Here is an 18,586-nt window from a genome sequence, read left to right on the forward strand (position 1 = left end):
TTTGACACCTTTTTATTCTTATGCTTTTTGGATGATGGCTCTTTCCAGTAGATATAAAGTTGCTAATGCTATGCTAAGAATATGTAGAAGCAAGAAAACACATGACCCAGGAATCTCTGAAAGATGCTATATTTTGCTTCCCCCCGTTCCTCCAGTATAAATTGCTGGTTTAACTATTTTAATTGAGATGCTGTTTTAATAGATAAACTTACTGTACATGTTAATGATTGGTGTTCAGATGAAATTGATTTACTGTGTCTTTTAATTACATGCGGCGATATCTCAAAATTGGTTTTGTACTTAAGTCATTTGGGCGAGTAATGCCACCACTGATCGTGTTTATGTGAAGAAATTTGTCCCAAGTCATTTAAAGGTTTGGGAACCACACAAGGAGGAATCATCTGACTTGATAATTGTATCCTCATTCAAGTTAGGATTCCACTGCACAATTAAACAGGAATTATTTTAGCAAACTAAAGTGAGAACTAAATTGAAATGAAATGTTTCTGGCCAAACCCTGCATCCAAAAACTGAAGGACAGACGTTTGCTTAAGCAGGTACCCATGGCTGAATTCTTATGACACCCCTCCCACCAGCATTTCCAATGAACTACATACACAAGCAGAAAGAAACATATGCACTCATGTTCATGTTACTTTTTTCTGCTGATTAGTTGTTCCCTCGTGTTCAGCTCAGGTCTGAATATAATAATGTAGCATTTTGGGGAAAAGATGCAACCTAGTAATCCAGCACCAGAGGACAAGATGGAAAAGATCTCCACAGCTACCATGTATTTTCCTTTGGTGCTCAGATAGGTGGGAACAAAGGACAACCAAACACTGCAAAACCCCAACATGCTGAAAGTGATAAATTTGGCCTCATTGAAGCTGTCAGGTAACTTCCTGGCCAGGAAAGCCAAGATGAAGCTGACAATGGCCAGCAAACCCATATAGACTAAGACAGCATAAAACATGGCAACTGAACCCTCATTACATTCAAGTATGATTTCCCCATGCAGGGAGTGCATATCGGTATCTGGGAATGGAGGGGATGTACTTAACCAAAGAGTGCCAAGGGAAACCTGAATAAAGGAGCAGGAAAGGACAATAGAATTTGCCAGCCTTTTCCCTATCCATTTCCTCATCCTGGATCCTGGTTTGGTTGCCATGAATGCCAGAAGCACAGTAATGGTTTTTGCCAAAACACTGGAAAGGGCCACAGAAAAGATGATGCTAAAAGTGATTTGTCGGAGAAGGCAGGTCACCTTTCCAGGCTGTCCAATGAAGAGAAAGGAGCAGAGGAAACAAAGCAGGAGGGAGATGAGAAGGATGTAGGTGAGAGTCCGATTGTTGGCTTTGACTATTGGAGTGTTATTGTGCTTCATAAAAGTCCCAAGCACGAATGCTGTGATCAGAGAGAAGATAATGGTCAAGAAAACTAAGACGAGTCCTAAATCTTCTTTATCAGAGAGGTAGCTTGGGACCTTGGGAATGCATTGGGTTTGGTCATGGTTGGGATACTCATCTTCTGGACATTTCACACAGATATCCATATCTGAAATAAAGGAAGAGCTGTTTAAATATTGCAGACATTGATCAATATATAGCTAAAGCATTGGTTCTTAACCTTTTTAGGGTCACAGAGCTCTTTTAGATTCGTATCATGCACACCCTCCTCTGAAATAAATGCTAATATAAAGAGATAAATAGAAAAGTTTGCATTCAATTTATTCAATTGCTTGGGAATCCCCCAACCCCATAAGAATGTTTGATGTTCTTCATGTAACAGTAAAACATTGGGTGGTTCTGCTATACCGACAATTTATTCTGTTCTTTCTTTGAAGTCTTAATCCTAGAAGCTGTATTGCAGGATTATCAAAGTGGTGAAAAAATAATGGTGAGATTATTCTGAAAATGTAGGTGATATTATCATCTGGCTACGTAAAATATACTTCAAGGCTGGGATTCCACAAGTGCAGGCTTTTCAGTGCTGCTGAGGAACAAATGTTCCACAATGAGTTCTCACATCCAATATTGGATATGCAGAAAGCAGAAATGTCCTATATTATGCATTTACTAAAATAATATATAACCCGCTCTTCATCAAAATGAGATTATAAAAATCAATTAAATGAAATAATATTAATAGCAAAGTATATATTTGAACTAGGTCCACTAGGAAATATTTATTTATTTTGTATTTATTCTGAGAGGTTGCTTAGACTGAAAGGTAGTGATGGACACAAATTCACTTGGTCCCAAACTCTTTGAAACTCTTAACAATTAATAATAATAATAATAATAATAATAATAATAATAAGAAGAAGAAGAAGAAGAAGAAGAGGAGGAGTTTGGATTTGATATACCACCTTTCACTCCCTTTAAGGAGTCTCAAAGTGGCTAACATTCTCTTTTCCCTTCCTCCCCCACAACAAACACTCTGTGAGGTGAGTGGGGCTGAGAGACTTCAGAGAAGTTTGACTAGCCCAAGGTCACCCAGCAGCTGGGTGTGGAGGAGCGGAGACGCGAATCCGGTTCACCAGATTACGAGACTACCTTTCTTAACCACTACACCACACTGGCTCTTAATAGTAAGTTCCTCTCTTGTTTGTTTAAAATTTTGCATTGCAAACTGCCTCCATGTGCATTCAAGAGATTACACTTTATGTTGTGTTATGCAAATACAAATAATATAGTCATGCCCACTATTTCTCCCACCTTTATACTGAGAAATCATTCCTTCTGGACAGGGAGCACAATCATAGCAGCAAAATTTCTCTCCTTCCTTTTTTTCCCTGCTGTAGCCAGGATAGCAGTAGTCATTGCACACAGAAAGTGGAAGCACCTGTACAGAAACATTAAAGAGAGAATAGTAATGAGTACCTAATAGATCACACAAAAAAGCAGGTTGGGGAAAAAAGGAAATCCTCAAGTGAGAGCAGGGAGGGTTCACCTTTATCTGTGTTGCCTAGTTAAGATTTACTTTGTATGTTTCTATTTCTGTTCCGCTTTTTGCTTTTGTTTATATTGGCTAGACTGTGTCCTTGAACTTTTATATTGCCTCATCAGTGTGTCTACAGAGAGATGTATGTTTGGTAGTGTATTTAGAAACTTATTTAGCTCCTTAAATATGGAAATATCTATTAAAATGTAAAGGGTCTATTAAAGACCTAGCCCTTTAACCCGAAACCAATTCATGAAATAAGAAATTTATTTATTTACTGGAGGAGAGGAAAGATAAAGCATATAACAGGAATCCACCAAAATTAGAACTGCAATATAATGTTGTTTTCAAGAAGGTTCATGAAAAGTAAAAAAAAATGCTTGAAAGCCTTTGAAAATTTTGAGTCAAAACATCAAGTGCCTCAGAGCAGTGTCTCACCTGATTAAAAACTTTATGCCACACAATTTGATCATCATTGATGCTTAACTGTTTTCCTAAAGGTGCCTGAGAGTCCAGTCTTCCAACTTTGACCCTAAACAATGAACCATTCGGGTAAATAATCCAGTTTGTTACATCAAAACCTATAATTAATTCTCCATAACCATCAAAACACACTGAATCCCCAGCACTATTGTTGAACAACATGGTCCTTAGAAAGTGATGGACCTAGATAGAAAGAAAGTATCAGCAAAGAGAGGACTGTTTCAAAACTCTTCAACAATGTATGTGGTGATTTCATTCATTGGGCAGTCATTCTTGCTCTTGAATTGGAAAGCATATATGATTATCTGATATTTCTAATGATCATTGCTCTCCATAAGTTCCAAGTTGGTGGGTGACTATGAGTTGAAATAACAATATTTTGTCAGGGGACCACTAATATTTATCATAATGGATTTCCAAAAGGGGAAAATCCCCTCAAAGGAAATGAAAACCCCCACAGTAATAAGAAATGTATCATGCACACTTAGAATTCATTGTGTTTCCAGAAGAAAACATAGTGTTTTTAAAATGTTCAGTTGTAATTACCTGCCATGGTTGCACATTCTGAAAAAACAGATCCTGTCTTTCTCCCAACTTTCTATATTTGGAACTGGATTTGTAAATGGCTTGCAAAGCATGAGCCACAGCATAGACAGCATTGTAGACATTGTAGCTGTGGCCAGTCATTTCCATTTCAAACAAGGTACCAGGAAGACTCTCCACCTTCTCTTCTCCAGAGCAGTATTTAATTTCCTGATGCTGCCCTTTTGACATTTCTAATGAACAGCTGAATGCCTGTTCCCAAAAGTCCTGGATAAAACCATCTCCGTGGGCCCATGAAGGTCTTAGCATCTGAAGGAAATTTTGGAATCCCAATGGCTGATTTGAGTGAACCGTGAAGGATATGGAACCATGGAAGGTTTGTAAATCCCAAATCTTCTGAATGGAGTGTGATGCAAAATCCCAGTGGGATGTAATAATCCACACTTTACCCAGAGGTCGTAAATCCGCAAAGGGTGCAAAAAAAAATATCACTCTTAGAACTTGAAAGGATGGAGGTTCTCCATATACAAAGAATACATTGGCTTTTCTTTCAAACATAATGAGATAGGCATCCAAGTGCTGAAAAATCCATTCTAGCATATCATCCATATAACTCCATTTTGGTATGTTTACTATGAAGTCATAACAGATGCCATTCTGTGTAAGCATTGGCACTATTGTCTGTAAAAACCTGTTCCCTTTGTCATCATCCACGGCAAAAAGCCCAACCCAGGTCCATCTGAAATGCTGAAGTAACTGGACAAGTCCTTTGTGCTGGTGGGCTTCATTGGGGACCATCTGGTACAAGAATGGGAATAGCATTCTTGCACTTTGTACTGGTAAAAATGATCCATAAGTGAGCTGTAAAAATATATATGAATATTTCTCAGACGGATTACAAGAGAATAGTAAATCAATATTTTGGAGTTGGTCCTGTAGGTCATCTAGTTCAAAAAAATGGAAGTTTCATTTGTCCTATCATTGAAGTATTTAAAGTGTTGACCCTTAAACAAGTACTACCTTTGCAGCAGTCCAAAAGAAATCTTTGGACTCTTCTGTTTGGGAGTTGTTTACGTCTTTGAAAAGTGTAATGTTTCACCTTGAACTCATTTTAAACAGACACATTTCTTTCATCCTTTCCTATATGATGTGTTTTCCATACTTCTGGCCTTATTCACTCACCTCCTCTTAACCCATTCTGAAATGAGTGCATTATTATTTAAATCTGCCAATTAGAACTGGACACAGTAGTCAACATGAGGTCTTCCTAGTGCAAAACGAAGTGTAATTGAAATTATTGGAGCCTTGGAAACTGTGGGTTTTATGCAGTTAAACCCAAATGAATGGGTTAAAAGTAGTCATGTAAAATAATTTCAGTGTTTCTGCTCTAAATATGATTAGCATTGGATCCAATTCCTTGATTCTTTTAATTCAGCCTAAACTTGTTAAGGAATGTTAAAATGATGTTTGATTGAAAATAAGTGGTATTGGTTAAAAGAGGTCTAAGAAAATGTAAATAGGGATTGATAAAGGATAAATGCTAGAGGGTAAGGATTTGCTGAATTTAATATCTGAACTGGAATACAAAATGGGAGGTGTGAGGAGGTCAAGAAACTAGTGAATGAAGTATAAGGTATGAAAATATCAATCTATTTTCTGTTTTGCTTTTTGCTTTTTCTCTTTCTTTTTTTCTTTCCCTTTTTTGTTAACTGTTTTTTATTGTGTTTTTTATGTTTTTTGTTTTTGCATTTTTTTTCTTCTTTTTCATTTTTATAGTTTAAATCTCGAAACTTTATTGTTTGTGAAACTTTAATAAACATTTTTTTTAAAAAAAAAAAAATTAATTCAGCCTAAACCTGAATTTATCTGTTTACAGGCACATCACAAAGCTCACGTATATCTAATGTTCATACCCCTATGCACACAGGTTACCTGTGGAGTCTTGTGAATTGCTGAAATAGTGGCCACATTGGCAGAGATTCCAGAGAGGCATCCTCCAACAATAGCTATCAATTTATTCCGATTTTGACACTTGAAGTTAGGAGAAAATCTTTTTTGTTTAGAAAGTAGGCTGAGGGTGGCCTTATATGTCATCCTAGCACTGTAGTAGCTATTGAGAATGTGGAATCCCAGAGAAATGTTTGGTAAGATGTTGGGGTTCTCATTTATCTCTTTTACAGCAAAGGCTAAGGCCAGGATGTGCTGGTAGTTCTTAGGCATTGAACTGTAATGTAGGTTACAGCTATTTAATAAAACAACAGTGACAGAAGCAATAAAACAAATTTGTATTCTTCATTTGTCATCTGCATCTGTTCAAGACTATAGTGAAACTGCTACCCTTAGAAGAAAATAAACTCAAAATAAAATGAAAATTAAATATATTTTTAAAAAAGAGATAAATACTCAAAATGTTCCTGCACATCTCATACCTTAAAAAAGCATAAAAGAAGAAAGTAAATATTAAACATCCACCACCAAATTTGAGGACATTCACAACAGGTATCAAATTCCTTAGTAATCATATTTATTATCTCCCTTATCATATTTTCCATATACATAAAGGATTTCATATATATATATATATATATATATATATATGTTTGGTGGCTGTATATTTTGCTTAATTATCAACAATTTTTATATATATATAATGCTTATTAGCATGTAAAGAACAACATATTTTAATCAAAAAGATTTTATTACTTATATTATATGTGAAATACCCCATAAGTTGATGTTAGATCTAGTAATTAATATTGGCTCATTTATTATCTGAATATATTAGTGCTACTCGAGATCATCTATGATTAGGCGAGGAAAAGGGAAGATTACAAGTAGAGTGTACAATCACAAGTCTTAAAATATTCTATATACATTCTATATACATTTGAAAACCATACTACAGTTACTTAGGGCCAATTAAAAAACCCCTTTAAAAACCCACAAACCCCTATAATATTTTACCTGTTCACATTTCAATTTATTTCAAAGAGCTGCAATGAACCTATCACACAAAAAGTCTCCTTAGGCAGTGAGGTATGATGTGGGCCTAGGGACATTAAACTGATTTTTCCCTATGTTATCTGGGAGTCGGCTGGATAAATTACAGATTGAAATCAGCAGGAACAATTAAACAGCATCTGTTTCTAAAATATAATAATGTGAGATGAAAGCACAATATGATTAAATAAGTCATATGTGGGACAGAGATGGGGTGAAGAATAAGGGATCAAAAGTCTTGAAAAATAAGAATCAATGTGGCCAAAAATAGAGAAGGACATATTCCTTGATGAGGTAATTCCATAGAGGAAAACAGATCCATTCATTTCACTTACACTTGTTAGGGAAAGCTTATTATTTCCTTGTGTTTAACAATGTTATCTAGAAGATAAAGTACATATTAACAACTCCAAGCATGGCCAGCTTATCATTTGTTCACACCCACAATAAATAAATGCAGTATTCCTAAAATATGTGTTCCTTGTAATTAAGGCCTGAACATATTACAAAAAAGTGAGGGGAGAGGAGCAGGGAGATGGTGTCTTACATAGGTTCATGAGTCACAATATGTGTAGGCTGCTCCAAGAGAGAAAGTAAATCATAGAGGTAGAAGACTTGAGAAACAATCCCACCAATAACAAGGTCCCCTGGCTGGAAAAATTCATGAGGAATAGAGAGCAGATCATCACGAATGCTGCAATTAATAAAATGTGACTTGCATACAGTATGACACAACAGGAGAAGCAGCAACACCATCACCGTCATGATCCTTTTGGCAAAACCACCCATCTAAATGGCAGTTTTGAAAGCCTCAGTTGCTACAGCCTTAAATGATAATGCTCTGGCTACATGGATCTACAACTTGGTCTGTTATGGAATGTGGGTGCCAGTACCCTTTTTTTTCTAGTTCAGGGTTTCTAAAATTGCTGTTTGTGGACCACCAGTGGTGTGCATGCTTCGTTCAGGCTGTCCACAGCATGTCTGTAACAAACAATTATAATTTGAATTCTATAGAATTCAAGCTGCAATACAATAAAATATACGATTCAAATTAAAAGAAGTGGCCCATGGTGGGGGAATGACTACTGTTCTAGGTATATTGTTCCTCTGCTTTTTCTCTTTGAGCTGGATCAAAAATAAGTTAGTTGAATGTGACCCCCACTGATATAAGTGGGAGTCACACAGTCTAGATCCAGATCTTTATCCCCTCACTTTACTTTGAGTGATTTTTTTTCTTTTGTTTTCTTTTGTTTTTGTTCTAAAGAAGAATAATCAGCTTGTGGAAATATATCCTAACATATAAATGAGAGATTATCTAACAGAAGAATGACAGAGCCCTGCCTCTACCTAGATCTAATTCTGAAGAATACAAGTGTTTTATAGTTCTTCTTCAGACACTTGTTTTTGATCTTGCTAGCATGTGCTGATTGTCAACTGCATAAACCAGCAATTATGACTGTTATGATTCTCATTTCCCCAATGTGTCATCGACTTTCGACGTTGTATCATGAATAACAAAATTGGTAGAAGTTCCCCCCTTCCCCCACCTTTGTCAGACACTTCTTTCCCCTTATGGGATAAAAAGTAGCTAGTTTTATGTAGATCCAGATCTGTCCAGTTCATCCATGGTCATTCATATTTGGCATAAATTGAAAGCCCAGTCTAGGGGAAGTGAGAGTCATAACTTGTCATGTTGATGGTTACAGATTATTCCCCAATATTGTTTGTCCCACATATTTTTACTGATAGTTAATTTACTTAGTAAGATTCTTTATCATTGCAGTACTTATAATGTTCATGATTTTAACATAAGGCAGGTGTATGTTTTCTGGCCAAAGAGGCTGATACTCTAAATGTTGTGCATTGTATGTATCTGGGAGTAGGTTCCATAATATGAATTTAAGGACCCTGGAAATATATTTTTCATGTCTTTTAACTCAGTCCAGTGACTAGCAAAGGATCTGCTACATTTTAAGCCAAGCTCATTTATCAGCTTTGCTGCCAGTGATCCTTTGTTCTGCTCCCTGTGGGCAGGGAAGGTCCACAGAAGTTATATTACAGGAATTTAATTTTGAGGTTGCCAATGCATAGATCACAGTATCTAGGCTACTGGAATAGTCATATCCAGTTTGCCAGATGAAGAAAGTTTAAGGTGCTCCTTGCTGCTTACATCACTTGGGCTTTCCATTAAAGAGAAGGATCCACAACATCCCTAGACTTTGTACCTGTTCCTTCAAAGGGAGTACAACTCCATCCAAAACAGGTAAATCTCCCAATCTCTAAACTTGGGAACTGACCAACCACCATGCAATTGCCCTACCAGCATTTAACTTCTGATATGTGGCCCTCAGTCAGCCCACCACTGCAGCCAGATACCCTTTTGTGTTGTGACTGGCAACTGCTGACACTTATGTAACAGTGGAATAGAGCTGAGTTCCGGCAACACACTGATGACCCTTCTCCCTCCCAACCTTACTTAGCATTCCCTGATTGGGGGAAGAATGCAAAACTGGCACTGGAGAATTGTAAAGCATCCCTCTGACCCCCTTGCCCCAGCTCCACATTTAAGAGTATGGCTACTATCACTCTGTGCTCCAGCATATAGTCAACATTGTAGTGACTACAGTGTTTATTTAATAAATTATTTATTTAATATATTTTTAGTTTTTTAAAATTTCTTGGTTTACAAAAGTATGAGCAGTGTCTCTCTCTTTTTTTCTTTTCCAAGTAACATTTTTACAGATCAGTTTTGTTTGTTGAGACCTTAGTGTTACATTAGGAAGAAAAGGGGGAAAGAGGTGGGGGGGGGGAGGCGAGTGGGTGTGGGGTCAGGTGGCAAGGTTTCTATTTTATTTAATATATGTGTGGGGTTTTGTGTCAGCGTCACTTGTGCAGGTTCTCTGCTATTCCCTTGTGTTCCTTTGGTGGTGAGAGAGGTTGGGCTTGGCCTAGGGTGTGGTTTTTCATTTGTGATTGGTTATGGTAAGCTTTGTTTTCATGTGTGAGGGATAGGTGGCTGTTGTTCACTTGCTTCACCACTGGGAGATGGTGCAACCCCAGACCTGTGAGTTTCCTTCTAGCCAGGCCTAACTCTCTCCTTAAGTGCTCTTACAGTTACAGTCATACCTCATGTCACGGACACTTCAGGTTACGTCTTTTCAGGTTGTGTCCCGTGGTGACGCGGAAGTACCGGAAAGGGTTACTTCTGGGTTTCGCCACTCGCGCATGCACAGAAGCGCTAATTGCACTTCTCGCATGTTCACAAGTGCCAAATTTCGCCGCACACCTGCACAGATACGGCGCTTCAGGTTGCTCTCTTTCCACTGCAGCCTTCATTTCCTCAGCATAATTTCCATTACTCATCCGCTCGGTGCCCCCACCTTTATCCCTCTTTTTGTTTTGTCAATATCTACTTCAGATCCTCTCATGCCTTCTCCTGGCTGGTCTCTTCCCCTCTTGCCTGCACAGCATTCCTCAATCCTGAGTATCATTGTATCTCCCAGCTACTTCTTTAAATCTCCCAACTAAAAAAGGTCTTGGTTTTCATAATCCACCACACCACTTCTAGGTTGCCAGGCTTGGTATTTTTGTGTGGTCCTCTTTTCTATCAACTCCCTGAACCCTCCGTGGCTACTCTTCCCCTTCACATGGCAGGGAGGAGAGGGAAGGAACCAAGGTGAACCATTTCAATTGATATAGAGTCCTGCTCTGGCTCATTATTTCTACATCCCTTATAGTCTTTAGAATCTCTTTCCTCTCCCAATTACTTCAAACAATTCTCCCTAGAAAATCCTCGGAACACTACTGAAATAAGCCTTTCCATGCCCTCTGGCAGTCACTAAAGGAAAAACAGGGTTGTGCTATTCTGGGCACCCTAAAGGGGACTTTACCACGCAAATTATATAAACCTTCACTGAGGATGATATTGCTGAATGTTAGAAACTGAATTTAGCACACACACACATCCCTTTTAGGGTCAGGATTTCCCAGAGCTCTTTAGCAGTCTTTTTTTTTAAAAAAAATGCCTTTTGGAGGATTGTCATTTCCAAAAAAGGCAAGAGAAATCTTTCCAGAAATATGAAGTTGATTATACTACGCTAAGAAAATGTAGGGGGGGAAAACACATGACTCAGGAAACTTTGGAAGTTACTATATTTAGCTTCTCCCAGTACCTTCAGTATAAATCACTATTTTAAATATATTGATTGCTATGGTATATTTCAATCATTGGTGTTCAGATGAAATTGATTTACCTTGTATTTTAATTACATGTGGCTATATTTTATAATAGGCTTTGCACTGGTAAACCACTTAAAAGTTTTTTGGTAAAGGTAAAGGTAAAGGTACCCCTGCCCGAACGGGCCAGTCTTGACAGACTGTGGGGTTTGTGCGCCCATCTCACATCTATTGGCCGGGGGCCAGCGCTGTCCGAAGACACTTCCGGGTCACGTGGCCAGCGTGACAACGCTGCTCTGGCGAGCCAGAGCCGCACACGGAACGCCGTTTACCTTCCCGCTGGTAAGCGGTACCTATTTATCTACTTGCCCCCGGGGGTGCTTTCGAACTGCTAGGTGGGCAGGCGCTGGGACCGAGCAGCGGGAGCGCACCCCGCCACGGGGATTCGAACCGCCGACCTTTCGATCGGCAAGCCCTAGGCGCTGAGGCTTTAGCCCACAGCGCCACCCGCGTCCCTCAAAAGTTTTTTTGAGCCACAAGCAATTTAAATGCTTGGGACCCTCAGAATGAGGAATCCTATGAGTTGATAATTGTGTCTAATTCAAGGTAGGATTGCAGTGAACAGTTAAATAGGAAATTCACCATTCAAATGCAGGAGATGTCAGCAAACTAAAGTGAGAACCAATTTGATATGAAATATTTCTGGCCAAACAATGCATACAAGAATTTAAGGAAAGACGTTTGCTTAAGCAAGAACCCATAACTGAATTCTTATGACATCCCTACCACCAGAATTTCCAATGAACTACATACACAAGCAGAAGGAAGCCATATGTAAGCATGTTCTTTTACTTTTTTCTGCTGATTAGCATTTCCCTGGTGTTCAGCTCAGGTCTGAATATAATAATGTAGCATTTTGGGGAAAAGATGCAAGCCAGTAATCCAGCACCAGAAGACAAGATGGAAAAGATCTCCACAGCTACCATGTATTTTCCTTTGGTGCTCAGATAGGTGGGAACAAAGGACAACCAAACACTACAAAACACCAGCAGGCTGAAAGTGATAAATTTGGCCTCATTGAAACTATCAGGTAACTTCCTGGCAAGGAAAGCCAAGATGAAGCTGACAATGGCCAGCAAACCCATATAGACTAAGACACCATAAAACATGGCAACTGAACCCTCATTACATTCAAGTATGATTTCCCCATGCAGCGAGTGCATATCCGTATCTGGGAATGGAGGGGATGTACTTAACCAAAGAGTGCCAAGGGAAACCTGAATAAAGGAGCAGGAAAGGACAATAAAATTTGCCAGCCTTTTCCCTATCCATTTCCTCATCCTGGATCCTGGTTTGTTTGCCATGAATGCCAGAAGCACAGTAATGGTTTTTGCCAAAACACTAGAAAGGGCCACAGAAAAGATGATGCTAAAAGTGATTTGTCGGAGAAGGCAGGTCACCTTTCCAGGCTGTCCAATGAAGAGAAAGGAGCAGAGGAAACAAAGCAGGATGGAGATGAGAAGGATGTAGGTGAGAGTCCGATTGTTGGCTTTGACTATGGGAGTGTTATTGTGCTTCATAAAAGTCCCAAGCACGAATGCTGTGATCAGAGAGAAGATAATGGTCAAGAAAACTAAGACGAGTCCTAAATCTTCTTTATAAGAGAGGTAGCTTGGGACCTTGGGAATGCATTGGGTTTGGTCATGGTTGGGATACTCATCTTCTGGACATTTCACACAGGCATCCATATCTAAAATAAAGGAAGAGCTGTTAAAAAGATTCTGACATTGATCAATATATAGCTAAAACATTGTTCTGAAGGCACCCCTGTTTAGGTTTGATGTTTTATTGTGTTTTTAATATTCTGTTTGGAGCCATCCAGAATGGCTGAGCAGACGATCAGTTGATTGACGGGGTATATCATCATCATCATCTTAACTTTTTCAGGGTCACCATCCTCAGAGAAAAAAATCACATAAATACATAAACAGAAAAGTTTGTATTCAATTTATTTAATTGGTTCAGAAATTTATTTTTCCCCACATGGACAGAATCTAAAAACCATCTTCACAACGTTACATGTTGTTTCATGCTATAGTTAAACATTAAGTTGTTCTACTATGCTGTCAATTTATAGTGGGTACCTTGAGTTACATACGCTTCAGGTTACGTACGCTTTAGGTTACAGACTCCGCTAACGCAGAAATAGTACCTCGGGTTAAGAACTATGTTTCAAGATGAGAACAGAAATCGTGCTCCAGCGGCGCGGCAGCTGTGGGAGGCCCCATTAGTTAAAGTGGTGCTTCAGGTTAAGAACAGTTTCAGGTTAAGAATGGACCTCCGGAACGAATTAAGTACTTAACCCAAGGCATCACTGTATTCTGTTCTTTGTTTGAAGTATTAATCCTATAAGCGGTATTATCAAAGTGGAGAAAATAAACGTCAAGGCTGGGATTCCACAAGTGCAGGCTTTTCTATGCTGCCGTGGAACAAATGTTCCACAATAAGTTCTCACATTCAGTATTGTATATTGAAAGCAGAAATGTCCTATATTATGTATTTATTTAAATAGTTAATAACCTGTTCTTTATTGAAATAAGATTATAAATATCAATTAAATTAAACAATATTAAAAGCAGAGTATATTGATGAAATGCCAGATGGTCCACTGGGAAAAGGTTCCTTTGGCTACCCTATTGGGACTGGAAAAATCAAGGAAAGACTTTCAGTGACCGTGGAACCTGACAAGGGATCTTCACACCAACCCTGTGAGGTTGCGTGGACTGAGAGATAGTGATGGACACAAATTCACTCAGTCCCACACTCTTTGAAACTCTTAAAAATTAATTATTAAGTTTTTGGTGTGTTTTTTGTTTACAATTTTGCATTGCAAACTACCTCCATATGCATTCAAGGGGTACACTTTATGCTGTGTTATGGAAATGTGAATAAGATGATTGTGTCAGTTATTCCTCCCACCTTTATACTTAGAGATCATCCCTTCTGGACATGAAGCACAATCATAGCAGCAAAATTTCTCTCCTTCCTTCTTTTTCCTGCTGTATCCAGGATAGCAGTAGTCATTGCACACAGAAAGGGGAAGCACCTTATAGAGAATCATTATAGAGAGATTAGTAATGAGAGCTAAAGAGAGCACAAACAAAAGCAGGTTGGAATAATAATAATAATAATTTCTTATTTATACCCCGCCTATCTGACTGGATTTTCCCCCGCCACTCTGGTCGGCTTCCAACAAAATATTTAAAATACAATAAAATATCAGAGTTTAAAAACTTCCCTAAACAGGACTGCTTTCAGATGTCTTCTAAAAGTTTATTTCCTTGACATTTGTTGGGAGGGTGTTCCACAGGGCGGGCACCACTACCAAGATGGCCCTCTGCCTGGTTCCCTGTAACTTTGCTTCTCACAGTGAGGGAACCACCAGAAGCCCTTTGGCGCTGGACATCACTTTCCAGGCCGAACAATGGGGGTGGAGATGCTCCTTCAGGTATACTGAGGCCGAGACCGTTTAGGGCTTTAAAGGTCAGCACCAACTCTTTGAATTGTGCTTGGAAATGTACTGGGAGCCAGTGTAGGTCTTTCATGACCAGTGTTATGTGGTCCAGGTGGCCACTCCCAGTCACCAGTCTAGCTGCCGCATTCTGGATTAATTGCAGTTTCCAGGTCACCTTCAAAGGTAGCCCCACGTAGAGCGTGTTGCAGTAGTCCAAGCGGGAGATAATTAGAGCATGCACCAATCTGGCTAGACAGTCCACAGGCAGGTAGGGTCTCAGCCTGCATACCAGATGGAGCTGGTAGACAGCTGCCCTGGACACAGAATTGACCTGCACCTCCATGGACAGCTGTGAGTCCAAAATGACTCCCAGGCTCTGCAACTGCTCCTTCAGGGTCACATTCACCCCATTCAGGACCAGGGAGTCCTCCCCCTGTCCCCTAAAAACAGTTCTTCTGTCTTGTTAGGATTCAGTCTCAATCTGTTAGCCATCCATCCTCCAACGACCTCCAGACACTCACAGAAGACATTCACTGCCTTCACTGGTTCTGGTTTAAAAGAGAGGTAGAGCTGGGTATCATCCGCATACTGATGGACACCCAGCCCAAACCCCTTGATGATTTCTCCCAGCAGCTTCATATAGATGTTAAAAAGCATGGGGGAGAGGAAGGAACCCTAAGGCACCCCACAAGTGAGAGCCCAGGGGTCTGAACACTCATCCCCCAACACCACATTCTGGACACAGCCCAGGAGGAAGGAGCGGAACCACTGTATAACAGTGCCCACAGCTCCCAGCCCCTCTAGATGGTCCAGAAGGATGCTATGGTTGATGGTATCAAAAGCTGCTGAGAGAGCCATCAAAACTAGGAAACAGCTTTCACCTTTGTCCCTAGTCCGCCGGATCATTGACCAGCATAACCAAGACAGTTTCAGCCCAATGATGAGGCCTGAATCATGATTGGAAGGGATCCAAATGGTCTGCATCCTCCAGGCATGCCTGGAGTTGTTCAAAAACCACCTGCTCAATCACATTGAAACAGATTTGAAACAGAAAGAAAGAAAGAAGAGCTCCCAAGTTAGAGCAGGAAGGGTTCACTCCTGTCTGTTTTCTCTAGTTAAGATTTAAGCTTTTTATGGTTTTCTCTCTCTCTTCCTATTTCTTGCTTTTGTTTTATTTTCTAGAGTGTGTCTTGAACTCATCACTGCCTCTGCAAAGAGATGTATGTTTGGTAGTGTACATAGTGTACGTAGAAGCCGATACTTTTTAAATAGGTGGATAAATATCCCTTAAATATGGAAATATCTATTAAAATGTAAAGGGTCCATTAAAGATAATACCTAGCTCCCTATCCCAAACCAATTCTTAAAATAAGTAATTTATTTATTTATTGGAGGAGAGGAAAGATAAAGCATATAATAGGAATCCAACAAACTTAGAACTGGAATATAATGTAGTTTTCAAAAAGCTTCAGGAGATAATAAAAGATCCTGTGGGATTTTAGGAATGTTAAAGTTGGAATGTAGTTAGATTCCTTCAAAGCATTTGAAAATTTTGAGTCAAAATATCAAATGTCACAGTGCTGTTTCTCACCTGATTAAATACTTTATGCCACACAATTTTATCATCATTTAAGCTTAACTCTTTTCCTAAAGGTGCCTGGGGGTCCAGTCTTCCAACTTTGACCCTAAACAATGATCCATTCGGGGAAATAATCCAGTTTGTTACATCAAAACCTGTAACTAACTCTCCATTATAATCAAAACACACTGAATCCCCAACACTATTGTTGAACATCATGGTTCTTAGAAAATGATGGACCTAGATGGAACGAAAGTATCAGCAAAGAGAGGACTGTTTCAAAACACTTCAACAATGTATGTGGTGACTTCATCCATGGGACAATCTTGTTTTGCTCTTGAATTGGAAACCTTATATGATTATTTGATATTTCAAATGATCATTACTTTCCATAAGCTCTAAGGTGGTGGGTGATTTTGAATTGAAATAACAATATTTTATCATGGGACCACTAATATTTATCAAAATGGATTTCCAAAAGGGGAAAAACACTGAAAGGAAATGAAAACCACCACAGAAAGAAGAATTGTATCATGCAGACTTAGATTTCCCTATGTTTCTTGATGAAAACATAGACTTTTTAAAATGTTCAGTTGTAATTACCTGCCATGGTTGCACATTCTGAAAAAACAGTTCCTGTTGTTCTCCCAACTTCCTACCTTTGGAACTGGATTTGTAAACAGCTTGCAAAGCATGAGCCACAGCATAGACAGCATTGTAGACATTGTAGCTGTGGCCAGTCATTTCCATTTCAAACAAGGTCCCAGGAAGACTCTCTAGCTTCTCTTCTCCAGAGCAGTATTTCCTTTCCTGATGCTGCCCATTAGACATTTCTAATGAACAACTGAAGGCCTGTTCCCAAAAGTCCTGGAGAAAACCATCTCCTTGGGACCATGAAGGTCTTAGCATCTGAAGGAAATTTTGGAATCCCAATGGCTGATTTGAGTGAACCGTGATGGATATGGAACCATGGAAGGCTTGTAGATCCCAAATCTTTTGAATAGAGTGTGATGCAAAATCCCAGTGGGATGTAATAATCCACACTTTACCTAGAGGGGGCAAGTCCACCAAGGGTGCTAGAAACAACATCATTATTAGAACTTGAAAGGATGAAGGTTCCCCATATGCATAGAATACATTGGCTTTTTTTTCAAACACAATGAGATAGGCATCCAAGTGTTTTAAAAACCAGTCTAGCATCTCATCCATATAACTCCATTTTGGTATGTTTACTATAAAGTCATAACAGATGCCGTTCTGGGATAGCATTGACACTATTGTCTGTAAAAACCTATTCCCTTTGTCATCATCCACGGCAAAAAGCCCAACCCAAGTCCATCTGAAATGCTGAAGTAACTGCACAATTCCTTTGTGCTGCTGGGCTTCATTGGGCACCATCTGGTACAAGAATGGGAATAGCATTTTTGCACTTTGTAGGGGTAAAAATGATCCATAAGTGAGCTGTAATAAAATCCATGAATATTTCTCAGACAGATTACAAGAGAATAGTAAATCATTACTTTGGAATTGGTCCTGTAGGTCATCTAGTTCAATATCCTTTTGAAAACACGAATCACAGTTTCTGCAACAAATGGCTGTTTCATTTGTTTTATAATTGAAGAACGTTTGGTCCGAATTTTGAACCCTAAACAAGTAGTACGTTTGCAGCAATAGAAGCTTTGTCCTCTTCGATGTGGCAACTGCTTAAGTCTTTGAAGTGTGTTGTAATGTTACACCTTGGACTCATTTTCAAGAGACTGAACATACAAATTCCTTTCAACCTTTCCTTATATGATATGTTTTCCATACCCCAATGTCTCTATGAAAACCACGTCCCATACTGACCCTGTTCAAGCTGCCTGTCTAAATAGTGTATTTGTACCATGATGATGCCTAAGCCTGCTAGAGGTGGAAATAGTTGTGTGTTCTCTGGGTGTAAAAACTACTTGCTCTTGCGTTTCTGGAATATAATGGAATGTCCAAAGGTAAGAGTCACATCTCTTGATCCCTGCAATCTTTTGCCTCTGTTCCCGCACCCCTGACATTAACCCCTAGAAGTTTCCATAAAGTGAAAAAGTGTTCCTGCCCACCCCCTGCCCATAATCCAAAAGACTGCAGACACATTTTCCTTTAATCATGATGGTGTACCACTATTGTAAAAATAAATCCATACCCCTATGCACACAGTTTACCTGTGGTGTCTTGTGGATTGCTGAAATGATGGCCACGTTGGCAGAGATTTCAGAGATGCATCCTCCAACAAAAGCTACCAAATTGTTCTGATTCTGACACTTGAAGTTAGGATAAAATCTTTGCTGTTTAGAAAGCAGACTTAGAGTGGCCTTATA

General features: G+C 39.2%; 1 protein-coding gene across 1 annotated transcript; it reads right to left on the bottom strand.

The window, feature by feature from the left end:
* Positions 1-652: 652 nt before the first annotated feature.
* LOC309516595 (vomeronasal type-2 receptor 26-like) lies at positions 653-17,069 on the bottom strand (the record flags this gene model as incomplete). The annotated part of the gene is made up of 9 exons (XM_082195357.1): positions 653-1,554; positions 2,718-2,844; positions 3,382-3,609; positions 3,973-4,830; positions 5,902-6,211; positions 7,517-7,663; positions 14,192-14,251; positions 16,405-16,478; positions 16,842-17,069. 9 exons carry the CDS (start codon positions 17,067-17,069, stop codon positions 653-655), a joined length of 2,934 nt encoding a protein of 977 aa, XP_082051483.1.
* Positions 17,070-18,586: the final 1,517 nt, after the last annotated feature.

This window comes from Podarcis vaucheri (assembly GCF_965113315.1).
Source record: "Podarcis vaucheri genome assembly, chromosome: 13".
NCBI lineage: Eukaryota > Metazoa > Chordata > Lepidosauria > Squamata > Lacertidae > Podarcis > Podarcis vaucheri.